This window comes from Marmota flaviventris, chromosome 1 (genome assembly GCF_047511675.1).
Source record: "Marmota flaviventris isolate mMarFla1 chromosome 1, mMarFla1.hap1, whole genome shotgun sequence".
Taxonomy (NCBI): domain Eukaryota; kingdom Metazoa; phylum Chordata; class Mammalia; order Rodentia; family Sciuridae; genus Marmota; species Marmota flaviventris.
The window spans coordinates 86148733-86166327 of NC_092498.1; the positions used below are offsets into that span (position 1 = coordinate 86148733).

Genomic DNA, 17595 nt, shown 5'->3' on the forward strand with positions numbered 1-17595 from the left:
TCTGGCGGTCTGCCCCAGGGAATAAGACTGCTCCAGCGAGCTGCCGATGAAGACCACCCCATTGTTTTGAGTAGAAACTTTCTGTTTGCCCAGTCCTCCAATTTCTCCCCTGCCTCATAGCTCCCTATCTCAGCGGGGCTGGAACCCTTTAGCTTGGATACCTCCCACCCTCGCTCATCCTATTTGGAGTATTTCCACCAAATCAAAAGACCTCCTTGGGTGAAATCCTGGCGCTCGGAGCTAAAATCAACAACTTTTCTCACTTAGGCCTCCTTTTGCTTTCCAACCTTAGGGAGCGATGGGAGAAGTGGGGGTGGTGGGACGAACGTCTCCTGCGTCACCCCACAAACCCGGTTAGGTTCCCGGCCCCTGCTTAGACAATGGCCACCTTCTCACTCCCACCCATACAATAGTGAAAGTGCTAAACTTGTGTCCTCTTACCTTGACACATTTCCGAAATCACTGCCAAGTGGCTTCTTCCGCGCCACGACGCCGGCGAGGCCTAGGGAAGGCACGTTGCTCTAGATTACACCAACTACTTCTTATGCGTGATCCCCCCCCACACACACCTTTTAATACGAAGGGGAGCGGCACAAGTGAAATAATGTACCGTGCTGCTCTTAGAATCAGAAGCAAACAAAGGCCAAGAATCACGCTGGGGTTCCCGGCTCCCCGGCGGCTTTGACATTGATCGGAAGTGCGCCATCTCGTGGCGGCTGCGCGACTAGCCTCAGACGGAGCTCCAGTCTCCAGCCTCTAGCCAGGAGAGGGAAGCCAGCTCCCGGCAGAGAGGAAGAGAGGACAGAAGGAGAGAATGTGCCTAGCCCGTTGCTATTGAGATCTCATTTTTACATCTAAGAAATTGCTGCAAAACCCCAGCCGGGTTTATAGCGGCGCAATCCAAATATGCAAATTGGCCAGCCCCGGACGGGTTTACGACCACATTGTCACAGCCATCAGAGGATGGGCTTTTATAGGGCTCAGAAATCAAACCCGCGCCCGCCCGCCGCCCGCCCGAGAGCAGTTCTCCTGGCTAGACTCTATCTAGCAACTTGAGAGACTTTGGTTAATCTTTAACCATCCCAAAGGAAGTCTTTCCCTAAATCCGGGCTTCCCTGCCAGCCCCCCTCCCAGCCCCCCAAGGAGGGCCCTTGTTCTTCTCTGTGTGTCTGTCAACCTAGACATTCATCTAGGGGTCTGTTCTACTGGCCTTTCAGCTTGGCTTCCCCTGTCGGGCCAGTTAGGCAAACAAACAAACAAACAGAGCAGGGTCTGGGGCCTCTCTTCAAATGCGACCCTCTTTGCTGCTTTGGCCCTGTCTGGGTGGCTGGAGAGAGGGTGGGGTGGGCAACAAAAGGCTCTGTCCTTTCGTCCCTGCCCCTCAAGGTTATGGGTGATGTCCAAATTTAAGGCAGAAGTTCAAAGGCAGCAAACAAAGAGGAAACCGGCATCTTTTCTCCCAAAGAAAAGACTGCCTCATCTAGGAGCTGGGGAGAAAGCACACTTAGAGGTTCTTGAGAATTTGCTCTGCTCTGGTACCCAGACTGATTCCCTTCTTGTTGAAGGGGATCAAAAGGGCATCCCAGAGGGGTTCTACTCAGGCCTCCCAATCCTGAAGTAAGCAAGGGCAACTTGGGGTCAGGCCCATTGGCCTCTTTAGGCCCCAAGGCTTTCTCTAGGGCTGAGGTTACTCTGAGAAGATGAAGTACCGCATTCTAGAGCCTGAGATCCCACCCCTAGGAGCCCACTTTCCACAAGGACATGGTTTATCAACCACCTTGGCTTCTTAAGATTGGTTTCTATTGTACCAAATTTCTGATTCAGTCACCTCCTCATTCCCTGAGGGGCTTGATAACCTTGTCCTATTAGTAGTAAAAAGGGTGTTGGGGAGGGGAGACATTTGGCAGTAAAAAGCAAGCAAGGAGAGGAATGTCACACCAGGACCCAATACTCAGGTTTCCACTGTCTTTATTTTCCTCGTGCCCTGTTGCCTGTGTATGCTGTGACATATTCAGTGGGTAAGAATCCAGGACAGGCCAGCCCTTCCATGACACAGAGCCACTGGACACTTCTTAACGTAGGGAGGCAGAAAAGATTCAGAGGGAGGCTTTCTCAGATGAGGTCCTCAGGTCCTGGCAGGCTGAACTGCCTCCAAACATCCCCTAACACTTTCCAAATGTTGCAAGAGATTAAAAAGACCATTCTCAATACCCTTCCCCACCCTCTAACATCCCAAAGGGAATCACCTAATGACAAAACAAAACTGTATTCAAACAAATTAGGTTATGGTTTCTTTATTTACAAGTCTTTTGAACACCATCCCTGTATGAAGCGTACATTCAAATATTCTTAGCAGTGAGCATGTTTAACCGTGGAACACTGTAAACAGTTAGAGCCTTTAAATATTTTCATTTTACCCCTTCTACATTGCATCTTTTAAAATTCGCTTTGGTTCCTTCAGGGAAATATATATATATAATATAATATAATATTTATCATTTAAAATAATTCCAAATCATTCTCCAGCTCTTGGAAGGCCGCCGGAAGCTTCCAAGCTCAGTTCTGAGCCAATGAGAGCAGACAGTGGCAAGAAAAATGGGGACTATGGGGGACTCCAGCCCCTCATAGCCATATCCTAGGACCTGATGGCCAGGCCAGCTGCTCTGCTGCCCCACACTGAGCAAGTCCAAGCTTCATTAAATGTGGTGGAGACTTTGCCAAACTGCTGCACTCCACAGGCATTTCCTGTGGAGATTCAGGGGCCAGCGGCCTGGGTGCAGCCTCTCTGCTTTTTCATGTCTTCCACCTCAGGGAATAGTCCACTCTGCAACCAGGCTTTGGGCCTGAGCAGCAGGCTGGGAAGAAGAACCCTGTTTGGCAGGAAGAAAATCCAGGTGGGCTGCAGGAGGTGACTGCTAGGAGCTTAGGCTTGGAACAGCATGGTGAGTAGCTAGGAGGGATAGAAAGACACCAGCACCACCTGGACAGTAGATTTCTTTTCCCTCAAGGATTTTCAGCCTTCTTCCACCTCATAGCTACTTCTTAGTTCAACTGACTTTCACATTGGTTTTGGAAAGCAGCCTCATTCTGGGCATCTAGGAATCCTCCCCTTTCCTTGCCCTGTGTCCTCAAGCTGAACTGGGCTTGGAGGGCACACAGCTTCTTGACTTAGGAGTCCTAGGGTAGGGCAGGCTCTGTGTGGAGGGTCCTGGGAGGCGTTGGTCTCCAGGGGCCCTGTCAGGAGGCCTAGTCCCCCAGGGGAGGCCACACCCAGCCTCAGGCTCTACAGGCTCCAAGAATGAACCACCAGGGGTCCCAAACCATTCATTCTAGTGAATGCACAACTCCCAGAATCCAATTATTATTAGGAAACTTAACCATTGAGATCTTAACCAAGAGAATCCCAGGCCCCCTCCTGTTGAGCTATCTTGGTGCAGCTTCTTCCCCTCTCTTGTACACCTCCTTTTTTTTCAAAAGTCACTGTGTGGCTTGACCTTGTCAAGGGCAAAATCTGCATATGATCTCATATGTATGAAGCCCCCCCACCCATTTCCAGAAGGCTGGAGCCTTAGAGGAGTGGGTTAGCTGAGTAGTACTGTAAACGGTCTCTGTTAATTTTTTTTTCCTTCATTCTTCTGTTTTGAAACCAGATTTTGACTTGACGGTCGGTGAGGTTGAGCATTCGGGACAGTTGCAGGCGCTTCTCTTTGTTGATGTAGACGCTGAAGAAGAACTCTCGCTCCAGCTCTCTTATCTGGTACTTGGTATAGGGGCATCGCTTTTTGCGGGTTCGTTGGCCACCTATGGAGGGAGAAAGGCAGGGGGTGAGTCAGGCACAGTGCCTGCAATCCCCCCTCACCAGAGCCCCGAATTGAGGAAAGGGGCTCACCACAGGATCTGGAGTCTCAGCCTAAGTCCCCTTAAGGTCTCTCCAGGCCCTGGCCTCAAGTTCCTACTGCTGGCAGGGGACAAGCTGCAATGGGAGGCTCAGCCGCAGATAAAAGGCAGCTCCCTAGATAGGCCCCCGGGGAAGGTGCTCCTGCTGCCCCCTGAGCAGAAAGGAGGGCTCCTCACAGCAACAGGCGAGTTTGCTCTGCTGAAGCCGCTTTGAAAGCAGCCGAGTGGGGGTTGCTGGCTGCTTCTTGCCCCGCCAGACTAAACAAACAGCCGCCTGCGGACATTTCACCTTCAGCACCTGGACCGCCTGTTCCCGAGGTAGTAAAGGCGGCCGGGGCCCCAGTCTTTCCCTGTTGCGGCCACGATTCCTCTATCGTTAACATCTGGGGCGGCTGCCCGGTCTTTGTCAGCCTGAGTCCTGGCCACAACCTTCTGCCGCCTCCACCAGTCTCCCAGTTCCTTCGAGGTGGGAGGTGGCAGCGGAAGGCCCCCTATCCTTGGTCTTCAGTTAAGTACCACCACCACACAGCCAGGGGGCTTTCAGGGGCTGCAGGGATGCTATTTTAGGTAGGGTGGATGCAATAGAGGCTTTCCGAAGCTTCAGGCAGGCTCAATTTGCTCCCCCCCCCCCCTTAAAACAACAACAACAAAAAACCCATGAGACAAAAAAAAACCCAAAATTCACTTTTGACAGATTTAATAACAATTGTGAATAACATGCAGTTGGACAGAAGACGGCACGTAATTGCCACAGCGCCAGAGGAAAATGGCTTCCTTTGGACAAAAAGGCCAACTTTGGGTTAATTTGTTTCTTTAATATATTGCTCGAGCTAAGCGGGCCACTTTATCTGTTAAACGCTCTCCTAGCGCCATCATTAAAAAGCGATGCCTTTGAATCCCAGCCGGGACCAGAGTCCCGGCGCAACACATGGCTTTTATAAAAATCTCCGGATTACCTCGCTATCAAAGGCTCCTGAAGCCCTTGCAGGGGGAATTTACAGGCGCCCACCTCCGGCTCCCCAGCCTGGAGCTGGCCCCGAGCGGGATCGAGCTGCCGAGTTTGGGAGCTGGGAAAGGAAAAAAAGGGAAAAGGGGAGTTGTTTTTTTTTTTTTTTGCAGGCATGCTTTGGCCGGTGGGTATTTCACGGCCAATTTCAGCACTCGCCACGTGATCCCGCCTTTTATAACAAAGTTTTGTTGGGGGAAACCTAAAGGCCCTTCATAAACCTTATATGCTTATAAAACAGCATATAAAAATTTAACAGCGGTGCTGCGCTAGATTTCCAACTCCCCTTTCATAAAGCGCGGGGCACACTGCCTTTATACGTACTGGAGCCGCCGGCCTTGTCCTCAGTGTGGCCGGAAGACGACTCGGGGCTGCTGCTGCTCTCCGGGCGCCGCCGCCGTTCCTTCTCCTCCGCCGCCGCCGCCGCCTCCCGGCAGCCGCCGCCGCTGTCCGAACTTGAAGTTGCCGGCGCGCCGGTGGCCGCCGCCGCCGCCGCCGCGGAGGTCGCCGTTGCCGCTGGGGGCCCCTTTTCGGCGCTCTTGTCCCCAGGGTAGTCAGAAGCGGCGAGGTTTTCCGGGGTGCCGTAGGCCGTCTCAAAAAACTGGTCGAAAGCCTGTGGCAGGACGCCGTTCCTGCCCACCGTGCTATAGAAATTGGAGGAGACGGCGGGGGTGGGGTGGTGGTAGACGTTGGCCGAGCTCTTGGCCAGCACGTCGCCAGGCACGCCGGCCGCACTGGGCGCCTGCAGGCAGTCTCTGTGCACGAGCTCCTCTGCGGAGTAGCAGTGGGCCAGATTGCCGCGGGGGTGCCATTTAGTGGCGGGCTCAATGGCGTACTCTCTGAAGGTCACTTCGCGCACGGGTTGGACCTGGGGCAGGTTGGAGGAGTAGGAGTATGTCATTGGGCGCGAAGACGGGGTCTGGGGCAGAAAAGAAGGGAGGCTGGAGAAATCTGGACCCGAGACGTAGTAAGTACAACTTGGCAAATACATGTTAGAGGAGCAGGGACCACGCTCATCAAAATCCATCATTGGGCTACCTTGGGCTCTCCGCAGTAGCCGAGCTTAACATGATTCTCCACTGCAGCTGCCTCTTTGAAGCGGATCCGTGAAGTAGAAATTTGGAGACGTAAGCTGACGTGGAAATCTATCCCCATCCTTAGCAGGGAGGTGCTGGTCATGTGACCCGATGTTGAAATTGACAAGCTGCGAGCTAGTCCGGGCCTTTTTCCCCCCTTTCCTTTTTTTCCCCTCCCCTCCCTCCTCGGCTTCCTTTCTTTGTAGCCACCTCAGGGGAAGCAACAGATCGTCACTCGGTGTTCTCACCGAAAGCACGTAATCGCCGGTGTAACTCATGTTGGCTGGGGGGCCTCCCGGCGCGCGGTGAGGCTGGGGTGCGCCCCGGTGCAGCTCGCTTTTGCTCAGCTGCATGATCCTGGCCCTCGAGTGCGCCCTGGGCGGTGAGAGATCTGAACTCCCGACATCCCCACCCCCACTCCCCGGCTGGGTGAAGGATGCTCTGGGTTGGGGGTGACCAGGTGGAAGCCCGAAGCTGTGTGGCCCATGGTCTCAGAGTGTGTTCTTCTGGAGACTCACGTTCTCACCCCCTTCTTCTCAGCCCCCCTCCCACAGGCTTGCTCTGGGAAGCACCTCAGCCTAAGAAGCTAGCCAGACCCCTTTTGGGGCCAGGGTTCGCAGCCGTGGATGTGCCCGCCTCGAGGCTTGTCTGATTTGCACGGTGGCTTGATTACACGCTCGCATTCACGGTCACTTCCGAAGCGCTTTAGTGCCTTCCGTCCCTAAACCGCCAAGAACCAAGGCGGCTTCCCCCGCGGTTTGTCAATGATTCGCGGGGTCCGGAAGGTCCTTCGTCTCACCCGGGATCCACCTTTCCCTTAATCTTCCCCGCCTGTCTCTTCACCCCACCCGCTGTCCTTGGAGAAACCCCCTTCTCCTAGCAGCCTGCCTGGGTTCCAGTGACTCGGCAGAGCCAGACGCTCTGGGGCTGCGCCTCTGCTCTCCGGTCCGCATGCCTGCCTGGTCTTCTGGAGCTGAGGAATCGGGAAACCATGCAATTGAGGCAAGCCTTGGGCTGTTTTAGAGGCGCTGACATCCGAGGAGCCTTCCCCTGGGTATGCTGCACCTTTGGGGGACCCTGCCAGGATGCTTGCTGAGCTATGGGGCTGTGAGGGAAAAGGGGGGCCAGCAAGGAGGGAGTGATAGCCAAGGAGTCCTGACCAAGAAAGGGGTGACTTGCCTCTTTTTTTCCCCCTTGCACATCCTAAGAATGAAAGTGAGAGATGTGCAAGGCAGAAACTCAGAAAGCTCTGTGTCTTTCGGCTACTCATTCCAGAGAAGGAGCACAATACCAGAGAGAGAGAGAGAAAGACACACACACACACACACACACACACAGAGAGAGAGAGAGAGAGAGAGAGAGAGAGAGAGAGAGAGAGATGCTTTCCAACTCCCTGCACCTTGGGCAATAAGGATGCCTTAAAACGGTTAGGTTTGCTCTAAAGATAAAAGCAGAGGCCATAGTTGCTGGTTTGAACATACCTTTCTTGGGAGAAGGAAATTGGGAAATTAAATAGGCAAAATAATGTTTATCATTCTGCAGATTAAAGGAATAATATTTGGGGGGAAATGAAAGAAGGGAGAGGGCACAGAGCAGACAGGTAGGGCCAGGAATAGGAATACAGACCTGAGGCCTCCCCACAACTCTAGGAAGGAGTGGGGGTGTCAGAGAAAGAAGTCCAAAAATCAAAAATGGAAACCTTTTCCCTTCTGCATCTATGAAATAGCCAAAGATCTTTATATATGTGGAGAGATTTAGAGTATAAACTCTAAGGTCTTTGGTATTTAAGTGTCAACATCGATTAATGTATTTATTGCTGAGCTGACTGTAACCGACTCAATAACAAATTTAATCATGTATTGCACTGGAAAAAATATTCTCATTATGTCTTTTCTCCAAATAATGACCCACCACTGCATTTGAATACCCTGTAAATATCAATAATATCAAGTAATTACTCTGTAGTGGAGTAAACTAATTTATTAGCATTAATGTTTATGTGCCCCCCCCCACACACACACACACAAGGGTTGCTTATTACAAATCAAGCTACTCAGACACAATGGTTTAATGAACTCTTTATTCAGGATTTGCTGCAAGAACTTTCATGCCCCTTGAATCCCTGAGAGCTAAACTTGAAATTATTCGTGTATCTTCAGCTTGACATATTTGTCCACTGTGGCTTGCATAGAGGGCAGCAGCAGTGTGAATAAGAAGGTCCAGTGGGAGGGAAGGTTATTGAGGAAGGGTAGCTTGAGACCTCCTAAAGCTGGGAATCACAATTATGGGATTGTCCTGCAGTGAAAAAACTTCTATTTCCAGCAGTGATCAACAAGGCAAAATATTTATTTCTCTATACAGTATCTGCTCTTGGAGACAGAATATGAAAGAGAGAGAGAGATAGAGAGGTTTCATACAGCAGTATTTGAGTAGTTTCTTATCTTTCTGCCTTGATTTTGACTCTTCCAAACTCTCTCCCAGAAGCCCACCCAGTCCTCACCACCCCTACCTTGAACAAAAGGAATGCATGAAGGGTTTCAGTGACTTTGCCATAACAAAGGCGCCACCATTGCAGGGCTCGCCCCGCCCCTGGGTGAAGGCAAACAAATTCTTGCACTTGTATTAGGGCTTTTAAGACCATAATTGAACCCCGGGGGCGTCTAGGAGAACCGAAAACAGTTCTAGACAGACCTGCGGTTTTATAGCAGTTTTGGCAGTCAACTTCAGCTTGTGTCTGAGCAGTGGGGCCACGGTGGCCCACCAGCTGGGGGACGCCAAGCTACCTCCCCAGGCAGAATACAGCCCCTCTCTTAATTAGATCGGTTTCCCTGGTGCCAGGGGGAAGGAGTTCTTGCAGAAAGGTGGGTATGGGTCTGTGCGTGCTCTGCATAACCGTTGCCTTCTATGTCCTCCAGGGCCAAGCTGAGTGGGTGCCTGCTTGTCTGGATCCTAAGGGTGTCTGCAAGGAGACAAGGAGAATTCCCGAGGAAAGCATGGGGACAGAGGAAGGAGCTTCCGGAGTGGTTGGCAGGGCAATTGGGCAAGCTGTACCGAAGCCGGGTGCCCAGAGGGACTTGCAACCTGGAAGGGGGCGTGTGGGGGCGCTGCCGTGAAGATGAATGAGGGAAGAGGCTTTTGATGCCAGCAGAAGGGAAAACGCCCCGGAGCTGCAGAATGCTTTTAGTTCCCCAGCAGGAACAAGAAGCGGGTGCTCAGATCCCAAGGCTGCGCAACGTTCCCAGCTTTGACCGCTTCCGCCCCACTTGCGCGGAATACGCACAGGTAGTGTGAATGTTCTTCTATGCAGGCGGCAGGGGTAAGGGGTCTGCGCCGCTCTGAGGTTCCGACCAAATCTTGGGGAAGAACGGGAGAGAGAACTGCAGAACCTTGGTTTTGACTTTCCTATGAGCCTAACTGAATCTTCGGCTTTGCAGGAGGCCCAGCAGCCAAGCGGAGCCGGGCTCTGGGGAAGAACCGAATGGGAATAAGGCCACCCCGGAAAGCCAAGTCCGAGTTCCAATTCTTGAAGAGACCGCGGCGGGCAAGGTTGTGACATTGGCCCTGGCGACTGTTTTCCCATAAGCTGCCGTTTCTCAAGAGCTCCACAGCGCGGGGCCATCTTCAGAAAACACTCTTCGGCGTGTATTTCCTTTAATCGTCCATCCGGAGCTCCCCGGCGGCTAATGCGCGAGGCCAAAAATGTTTGGAGGAAGAAAAACAAAGGCAGGAAGTGGCGGCGGCCTGACGGTGCGTGTGTGTCTGTAAAGAAGGGAGGGAGCCGGTTCAATCTCTCCTTGTTTTTCCGAACTTCAAGTTCTAGGCAGATCTCCGCAGGGCTGGCCCCCTCTCTCCCGGCGTAGCTTTTGGAGGTGGCCACCCGGAGAGAAGGCCGGCGCCCGCGCCAGCCTTGTCAGGCGGAAATGGCTAACAAAATTTGGTCAACAAAACTGGCCAAGCCTTTCTGAGGCTTCTTCTGGTTTGTTCTAAAGTTGGGGGGTGGGGGCGGTGCTGCGCATCGCTTCCTGGACCCTCTTTGGAGGGTTGACTGCCACTGTCTGAGGATGGTGGTAGTGCAACCCGCGCTCCACCCGCCTTCCCAGGCGGGATATCAGAATAAAGTCTGTCCAGGCGCCTCTGCCGCATCCGCTTTTTCTTGTAGTAGAGGAGGTCTGGGCAGCCGCGAGCCCTCCACAAAGCCTGGGCGGGGTGGCCTCGGGGCAGTCACTGCGCAGTTGGGCAATTGGAAGCCCGTTACCCCGGTTGTTGTGCCTGGGGCATTTCCAACACATTCAAGGGACAGGTGCTGCAAAAACCATCACTTGACAGTCAGCTTAACATCTTCTCACTCCAAGGGAGGATTGAGCTGTGGGGCAGAGAGCACCTCTGGACTCCAAGCTTCCTAACCCCAACTGGCAAGGCTGTCCTCGCTATCCTTGGGGTTGGCTTGGGATGCTCCCTGGCTTGGGACGCTCCCTGTCCCCTGACTCTGAAAATCTGAAGTCTCCAAGTGCCTATACTTGCAGCCCTTTGAATGCAAGCTAGTGGTCCATAGGGTCCACAGTGTGAATGTCAAACCAAGCTGCCCCCACTCAACACATTCCTTCTCAAACCGGTCCTGTTCTCTTGCAGTTCCTGCTAGCTCTTCTCCTATCCTGCCTCTTTCCAGCCAGTCTTCCCTTCTCAGTTCTCCTGCTTTTTTCTGATGTCTTTTCTAGGCTGTGCAAGAGCTAAGATGCCACTGGAGGGCACTTAGTATGCAGGCATAGAGAGAGGGGTCTATTAGATTTCCCACCTCCCCTGTCTAGATCTGAACTGGGTCTCTCACCTCCTTCTTTGGACTACTCCATCCCAAATCCCTACTATGTCTGCTTTATTTTTCTCGCTCCCTCCTTCACCAACACTTTTCTTCTGGGGACCCAGCTCCTGCTTTTCTGGCCTCAGCAATCTCCAACAGTAGCTGACCTGGGAAGGGTTGGACACCTTTGTCAGACCAAATCTCATTCCTAATTGTCTACAGTTGTTTCTCAATGGATTTCTTAGGGCACCTTTAATATTTTGCCTCTTCTTGCTGACATAAGCTCTTACTTTCTTCTGTCCCAAATGTTGACTGTTTTGAAAAAGCTGAAGAGAAGATTATTGCTACCCTGGTGACCATAATGCACACAGGTGCAAGAATCAGCCAGGAGGATGAAGGTGGAAATGGCCACAGAGCTCTAGACAGGATTGAAGGCCAGGTCTCTATTTGGAGAATCTTTCCTTCCAAGTAGGAGGTGTCCTTGGGGTTACTGTCCTTGGTAGTGGGCTAGGGAGATGGATTGAATGCAATGGCCCAAGAGATCTCTAAGTATTTGTTCTGAGGGAATGGTTTATTGGAAGATCATGGTCAATCTACCATTTTTGCTTCAATAAAATATCATGGGAACACTTCTGTTACTACAAGGTGAAGGCAGGGATTAATTTGTCACTTTGTCAAGCACCAACCCTCCCCTTAAATTCTCTTACTCTTCCCTAAAGCACAGGAACAGATAGTGCCTTGAACTTGACCTCATAGTTGGTTTTTGGTCTGACCAACGGGTAGAATCATCCTCCAGTGCCCCTCAATACCTGAAGAAGTCCATATTCTTCCTCTGGCCACTGGGGGGTAGGGCATAGGGTTCAGCTGAGTGTCTCAAATGCCCAAGCAATCTGGTTATCATTTAGTTTAGTGGGTCTCAAACTGATGGGAGAAGGGAGGGTTACTACCTTTGAGAACTATTTTTATTTTTACTGTTGCCAACTCATTAGAGAAGATTTTATTTTTTTTTCCTATCGAGCAGGAACAAGTAGATGGGGAAAATTAAAGCACAAAGCCCTGGTTCTCAGTGTCTGCCGTCTATTTTCCCTGCAGTTTCGGCCCAAACGGGTTTCTCCTGCCGAATGTACCTGCAATAGGATGACAAAAGAGGGCAGTCCAACCAGAAGGTTGGCTCTATGTCCTGGTCTTAGTTCCCAAGGCCATGGCTCACAGGATCTCAACTTACCCCAAGCTTCATTTCTACTAGTGCTGTTGGTGGCTCACACTCCATGCTTGAAAAGAGCCTCTGCTCCTATCTACCCCTGCCCAAGGAGCCTTCGTTACCCACACTGCCAGGCAGTTCTGCCATGATACTTTGGAATCCCTTCTGCTATATATCTCCACCCTATCCCCACCCTAGACCCAACCCTGCCTTTGCAGCCCTGGGGTAAAGCCCAGCTTTTCAGTCTTAAAAAAAAAAAAATCATTTGTAGGTCCTCTTTGGTTCATCTGGAGTGATAGCCAGCCACAGAAGCAGAATAGGCTCAAGATGTTTGCTGCTGAGCCAGAAGCACTGACCTACAGCAGGAAGGCTATGGGCAGGGCATTAAAGGGCTCCCCTCCTTGCATAGCATAGTGAAGGCTTCTTGGGGTCCAGGAATCTGAAATCTTTACATCGGCAGAGTCCTCCTCGGTGCAGATTTCTGGCAGAAGAGCATAGAGGTTCCCCAAAGGTCTGCCATACCGTGATGAAGGGCCTGGACTCCGGGACCTCAGCAGGGCCTTTGCTTTCCTTTCCTGCACTAGGCCGCTGGTCTTGTAGGCCACTTGTTCCTACCTGGACCCAGAATTCCATCCCAGTCACATCTGCTCCTTAGGCTTGCAGGTGCTCCCTCTTGCCCCGGGTAGGCCTCGGCCGGTTCTGAAGTCTTCTGGGCTGGGGAAGATCCCGCTCTTCCGGGACGAGGACATAGTCTGGGTCATCCCTGTTCCCGGGACTCCTTTCCAATAGGGATAGGAGTAAGGGCGTTGGAAATCAAGAAAGAATACTGCTCCAGTGCTGGAACCCAAGGTACCAGAACCCACTTGCAGCAGGAATGATGACCCCGCCAATTGTACATCTGAGCCTTCCTGAAATTGCGGCTGCGGTCGGGAGCTACCGCCACCGGCCCTGACCGTGGAGGCGGCAGTGGCGCCGAGGACTTGACCTTTATGGAGAGAGAGGAGAGAGCTCTCTGTGCCGCCGCCGGGAGGGGGACGCGGCTGTCTCCAGCCTCTTTCACCCAATAGCAGCCCAGACAACCCACGCATGCTGCGCAGCTCACCCCCTTACCCCCCTCCATTTTGCGCAGTGTTCCCAGGCCTTTGGCGGAGAAACAAAGCCCCCAGCGCTGCTCTCACCACCTCCCCTGGGAGCTCTAGTCCCAATTCCCCCAGGTCAGAAGGCGCAGAGCTAAAGCTACACCCTCTCCAGGGCCCTCTTCTCTCGCCTGATCCCAGGTACCCTCAGCCAGCGCTTGGGTACTACGCTGGATGCCAACCCCGGCCCCCGCCTGTGCTAAGACCCGGTGCGCTGGGTCCTGGCGTCAGGCTGCGGGCGGCGCCGGGGCCCACAGAGCCCGACCTGGCAGATGCGCCGGGCGCAGCGAGGCCCAAGGCGCTTCCACGCCCAGGTGGAGAAAGCAACTGTCTGGAGCGCCGGGATTCGGCAGCTCGGGTCCAAAACATGGCCTAAGCACCCAGCTGGCGCTTGGCTCCCTCGGATCTCATCGCACGGCTCAACTCCGGGCTCAGAAAGCGGAAGTATTTGGTAGAGAAAAACACGGTTTCTTTTCAGCCCGTCTCAAAACCCCTTTTAGAGAAAATGCTCCTGTCAAGTTTTATTTCCCGTTGCAAACCACCTTCCACGCTGCCAAGAATTAAGACCAGGAGAGATTAAATACCCGATTATTCTCTTGGGGAGGGAGGGGCGGGGCGGAGAAGGGGGCACCCGCACAAAACATTCATTTGAATCGGCTTGTCCTCATCAAATAGCTAAATACAGAGCTCCGCTGGGCCAGCTTGGCCTGCAGTGACGTCAGCGAGCAGCTTTGGGGAGACTCACCGAGCGAGCGGGTCCCCGGCCCTCCAAAGTCCAGCGGGCCTCGGGTTCCACTGTCCAGATCTCTGCCTCGGTTCCTGCGGCGCGTCTCTGGCTAGCCCTAGAGCCGTCGGAGTAAAGGAGGTTCAGTAAGGGTTGGAGCCTCCATTTTGAGGAGGGGGTTCATGTGGAAGCGTGGAGAACTTGGGGCCTCTGTCCCGACGGGTACAACACCACCAGGCCACTCTCTTGAGTCCACAGCGGGGCTTCTCCCACTTGTCCACACCCCTGCACTGGAGGAGGCCTCGTGCGGCCACACAACCTCTACCAAAGGTTTGAAAACCTGACACCCGTTGTAATGATTTCTGCCGGGTGGATCCAGCTCTCAGCCGCGCGATAGAGCCCTTCAGAAATAAAATCAACTGTGGCAAGGCCCTGGCGGCTTTCACCGAGGAATTTTTCTGTACCAGCGTCTTTTTTTCTTTAAAATAAAATTTAAAATAGCAAGTATCTCTCAGGCATTCGTCGGTGCTGGCTAGATGCGTGAGGATTGAGTGGATATTTTCATAAAGAAGGCAACTGGCTCTTATTTACCAGGCGACTGAGCAGATAAAAACTGAATTAGCATGCCTGTCTTAAAACCTAGGAATAAATCTCCTCAGGCCTTTCGGATAAGGCTACATCTTTGCTTATGAAAAATGGGACGCGAGCAACTCGCTGCACATTTCTCTGATTCTGCAGGTCTTGGGCTGTTGACACGCATTCGATCAAGTTTAAAGGAATGCCCATAAATCAGAAACCGCTAGCGTCTCCAGCGTCTCCTTCGTAGAGGTCCGGGAGTCCAGAAGGGCGCCTCTGAACCAAAATGGTCTAGGGATTAGTAGTCCTGGGCAACCTCTGTCTCCATTCCTGAACTGGGGAATTCGCAGAGGAAGAGAGATGCCGCATCCCCACCCAACCGTCCAAACACACACAACAGAGTAATCTGCACATATCTGTTATATGGTGAAATTTGGTCGTTAAGTACTGGCACACAAATGTATCACTGTCAGCTGAATTTCACTGCCTTATGGTGAATTTCTATGAAACTATTTCAATTAAATTGAATTTTAAAAAAGAACAATTTTCCTTTACTCCTTAATTTTTTTCTTTCCTTTACTATTACAAGAACAATTTAATTGGATGGCTTCAGTTCTGCATCAGACATAAATTGTGGTGAAACACCCTGGGACATTTTATAATCATCCACTTAGAATAACTTAATAAATTTGATGATATGAAGAGCATATCGGAAAACTAAGGTGTTTTTTTTTAAAGTCTCATATTTATAATTTTTTATTCAGTAAGAATTTTCTTTTTAGAAACAAATACTTGGATCAGGTTTTCATTAATACCATCTATGGGTCAGTGTCTGACATTATTATTCCTATGTTGCAAAAGGAGGCTGGTGTCCTCCTGGTTGTCTTTGTTCTAAAGGTCTTAGGCTGAGTGCTATTTAGGCATTAAGGAGCCATCAAAATCCATGCCCACCTAAGCTTATCTGGTAGATTCATGAATATTTTAAATAAGAAGGAAGTTAGGTAAGATTAACACTATAAATAACCATTTTAGAAGGGGGACCCATTCTGACATATCTTCTGTCATTACAGTTTCAAAAAATGGACAAAGAAAAAGAAGGGTACTACTTTACCCAGGGTTCCTGCAGTGGTGGTGGCTTTTGAAAGGGGCAGTATTCCGGCTGAGGAGATGTTGTTGGCCTCTTTCCTAGGCCTGAGGCTCAAAATATTCCTTACATCTAAGGAAAAATATCCTCCATCAACAGGAGAGCCCCCTTTGGAGCTGTTCATAAGAACACTGTTTGATCCAGCTTTGAGGGGATTTTCCACCACTTTAAACATTTTGGGAGAAAGTCATTACTTTGGCTTGATTGTAGCTCATTAAGAAATGGAATTGTGGAACAAGACGTGAGGAGGTGGATCTGCAGCAGCATTTTCATTTGTTTCCACAAGTGGAGTGAAAATCCTCCAGGCAGCCAAATAGGATTGCACTTCATGAGACCATTCAATATATGTTTCAGAACCATCCTTTTTTTTTTTTTCTTTAAAACTTTCAGATTCTTTCCATAACTCTTCATTTCTAAAGCTTTCAGTCTTCAGGAAAGGTAATAGAGGTTTACAGCAGCCATGTTTGTAATCAACCAATATCATTTTCCATCATTATGAATCTGATTCTTCCACTCACTATTACTCTCCTCTAACATAAAGGTAAACTTAATCAGCATCTGAAAATTTTGCATCCCAAGACTACTGGTTCCACCAACGTTTCAATATATGTGTAGATTTGACAAAAATTAACTTATGTGTATATTAAATATATAAACATACATATGTATTATTTATGACTCTGAACACAGCACTTGATGTGTAATTAGGGGTCAATAAACAGTAGATATAATGCTATAATAATATTATTATTATAGTTTTGATGGTGGTTGTTAATATTAAACATATTTATTTCTCCCACAAATCAAATGGAAGATTTGTAAGCATCAATATAAGATTGCACACCACCCTGGAGCAGCACTCAGCTCTGAGCTATTCAGGATAACTCTTCTTCTGCCTCCATATTATGGTCATTTTGTAGATATGAGATATTTATAAGATCTCTTTAATGACCTCTTGAGAGGTGGATTTCTTTGAATTTCTGAAATGTAACTCTAGAACTCTAGAGTTAGCAAGGCATTCGAAACTTTTTATTTGCCGTAAAGACTCCCCAATAGCTCTAATTAGGGTGGGAGACCACCTTGGAGGGCGAGGGCCAGGAAAGAAAATTGTTATTTAAGAACACCTCTTGAACTGTAACAAAAATGTACAGCTTTAAAATGGATTTTCAGAAATCTGATTGAGCTGCTGTGAAGACAAATCAAACTTGGCCATTAAAAAAAAAAATGAACAAAACTTCATCATGTAACAAACATTTTGTACCTGAACTCTAGAAATCACTTTAAGTTACATTGTCTTGGGTCATCAGCAATTAATGTTATTATATCTGTACAGATTCTACAATTATATATACAAGCACACACAAGCACTGATATGCAAATGTATACATGTATACACACATATGATATATTCACATATATACAGGCACATGTATAATTTACATATATTCAAATTTACTCCACCTGAAGCCAAATGAATGAGTGTTAAATCTCTAAAACAACAAGTCAAGGAGGTAAGAGGTTTTGATTTCCTTAAAGTTGAAGAATTACAAGAAGGCTTGTCAACACGAGGTGGCGCCCTTGATCTACTAATCCAACCTAGGCCAATTCATGAGCTGTCAAAAGTCAAGGTCACAAATTGTCTTTTTTTGTCAAGGTCAAGGTTTAAGGCCTTACCTAGTCCTGTCATTTCAAAAAATATCAAAACCTGCCCTTTCAGACACATTCAAATCCAAGAGCAGATTTTAAAATACGATAGCCTAGGCACTGCTGGTACAAAACAACTGGTTTTCATTTTCCACAGGGAACTTGGGAATTTGTACTATCTCTTCCTCCTTTCTCTTCTATCCTTTTCAGAATAAGTGATACTTTCATCTCCTTGAACACTTAGGATTTTGGCTAAGAGGAATTTTCCTCTTTTCTTAAAAAATTTGAAGCAAAAAAAAAAAAAAAAGCTGAATTAATAGACATGAATGGTCCTTGGCTTGTATGATACAAACCTTTCCCTTTTCTTTCGGTGAAGTGCGCATTTAGCACAGGAAA

General features: G+C 49.8%; 1 protein-coding gene across 1 annotated transcript; it reads right to left on the reverse strand.

Annotated features, from left to right (window-relative positions):
- Positions 1 to 3568: 3568 nt before the first annotated feature.
- Positions 3569 to 5933, reverse strand: Hoxa11 (homeobox A11). The gene is made up of 2 exons (XM_027939716.3): positions 5228 to 5933; positions 3569 to 3801 (listed from the first exon to the last, which is right to left on the reverse strand). The coding sequence occupies exons 1-2, from the start codon at positions 5931 to 5933 to the stop codon at positions 3569 to 3571; spliced, it is 939 nt and encodes a 312-aa protein (XP_027795517.1).
- Between the last annotated feature and the right edge of the window lie 11662 nt (positions 5934 to 17595).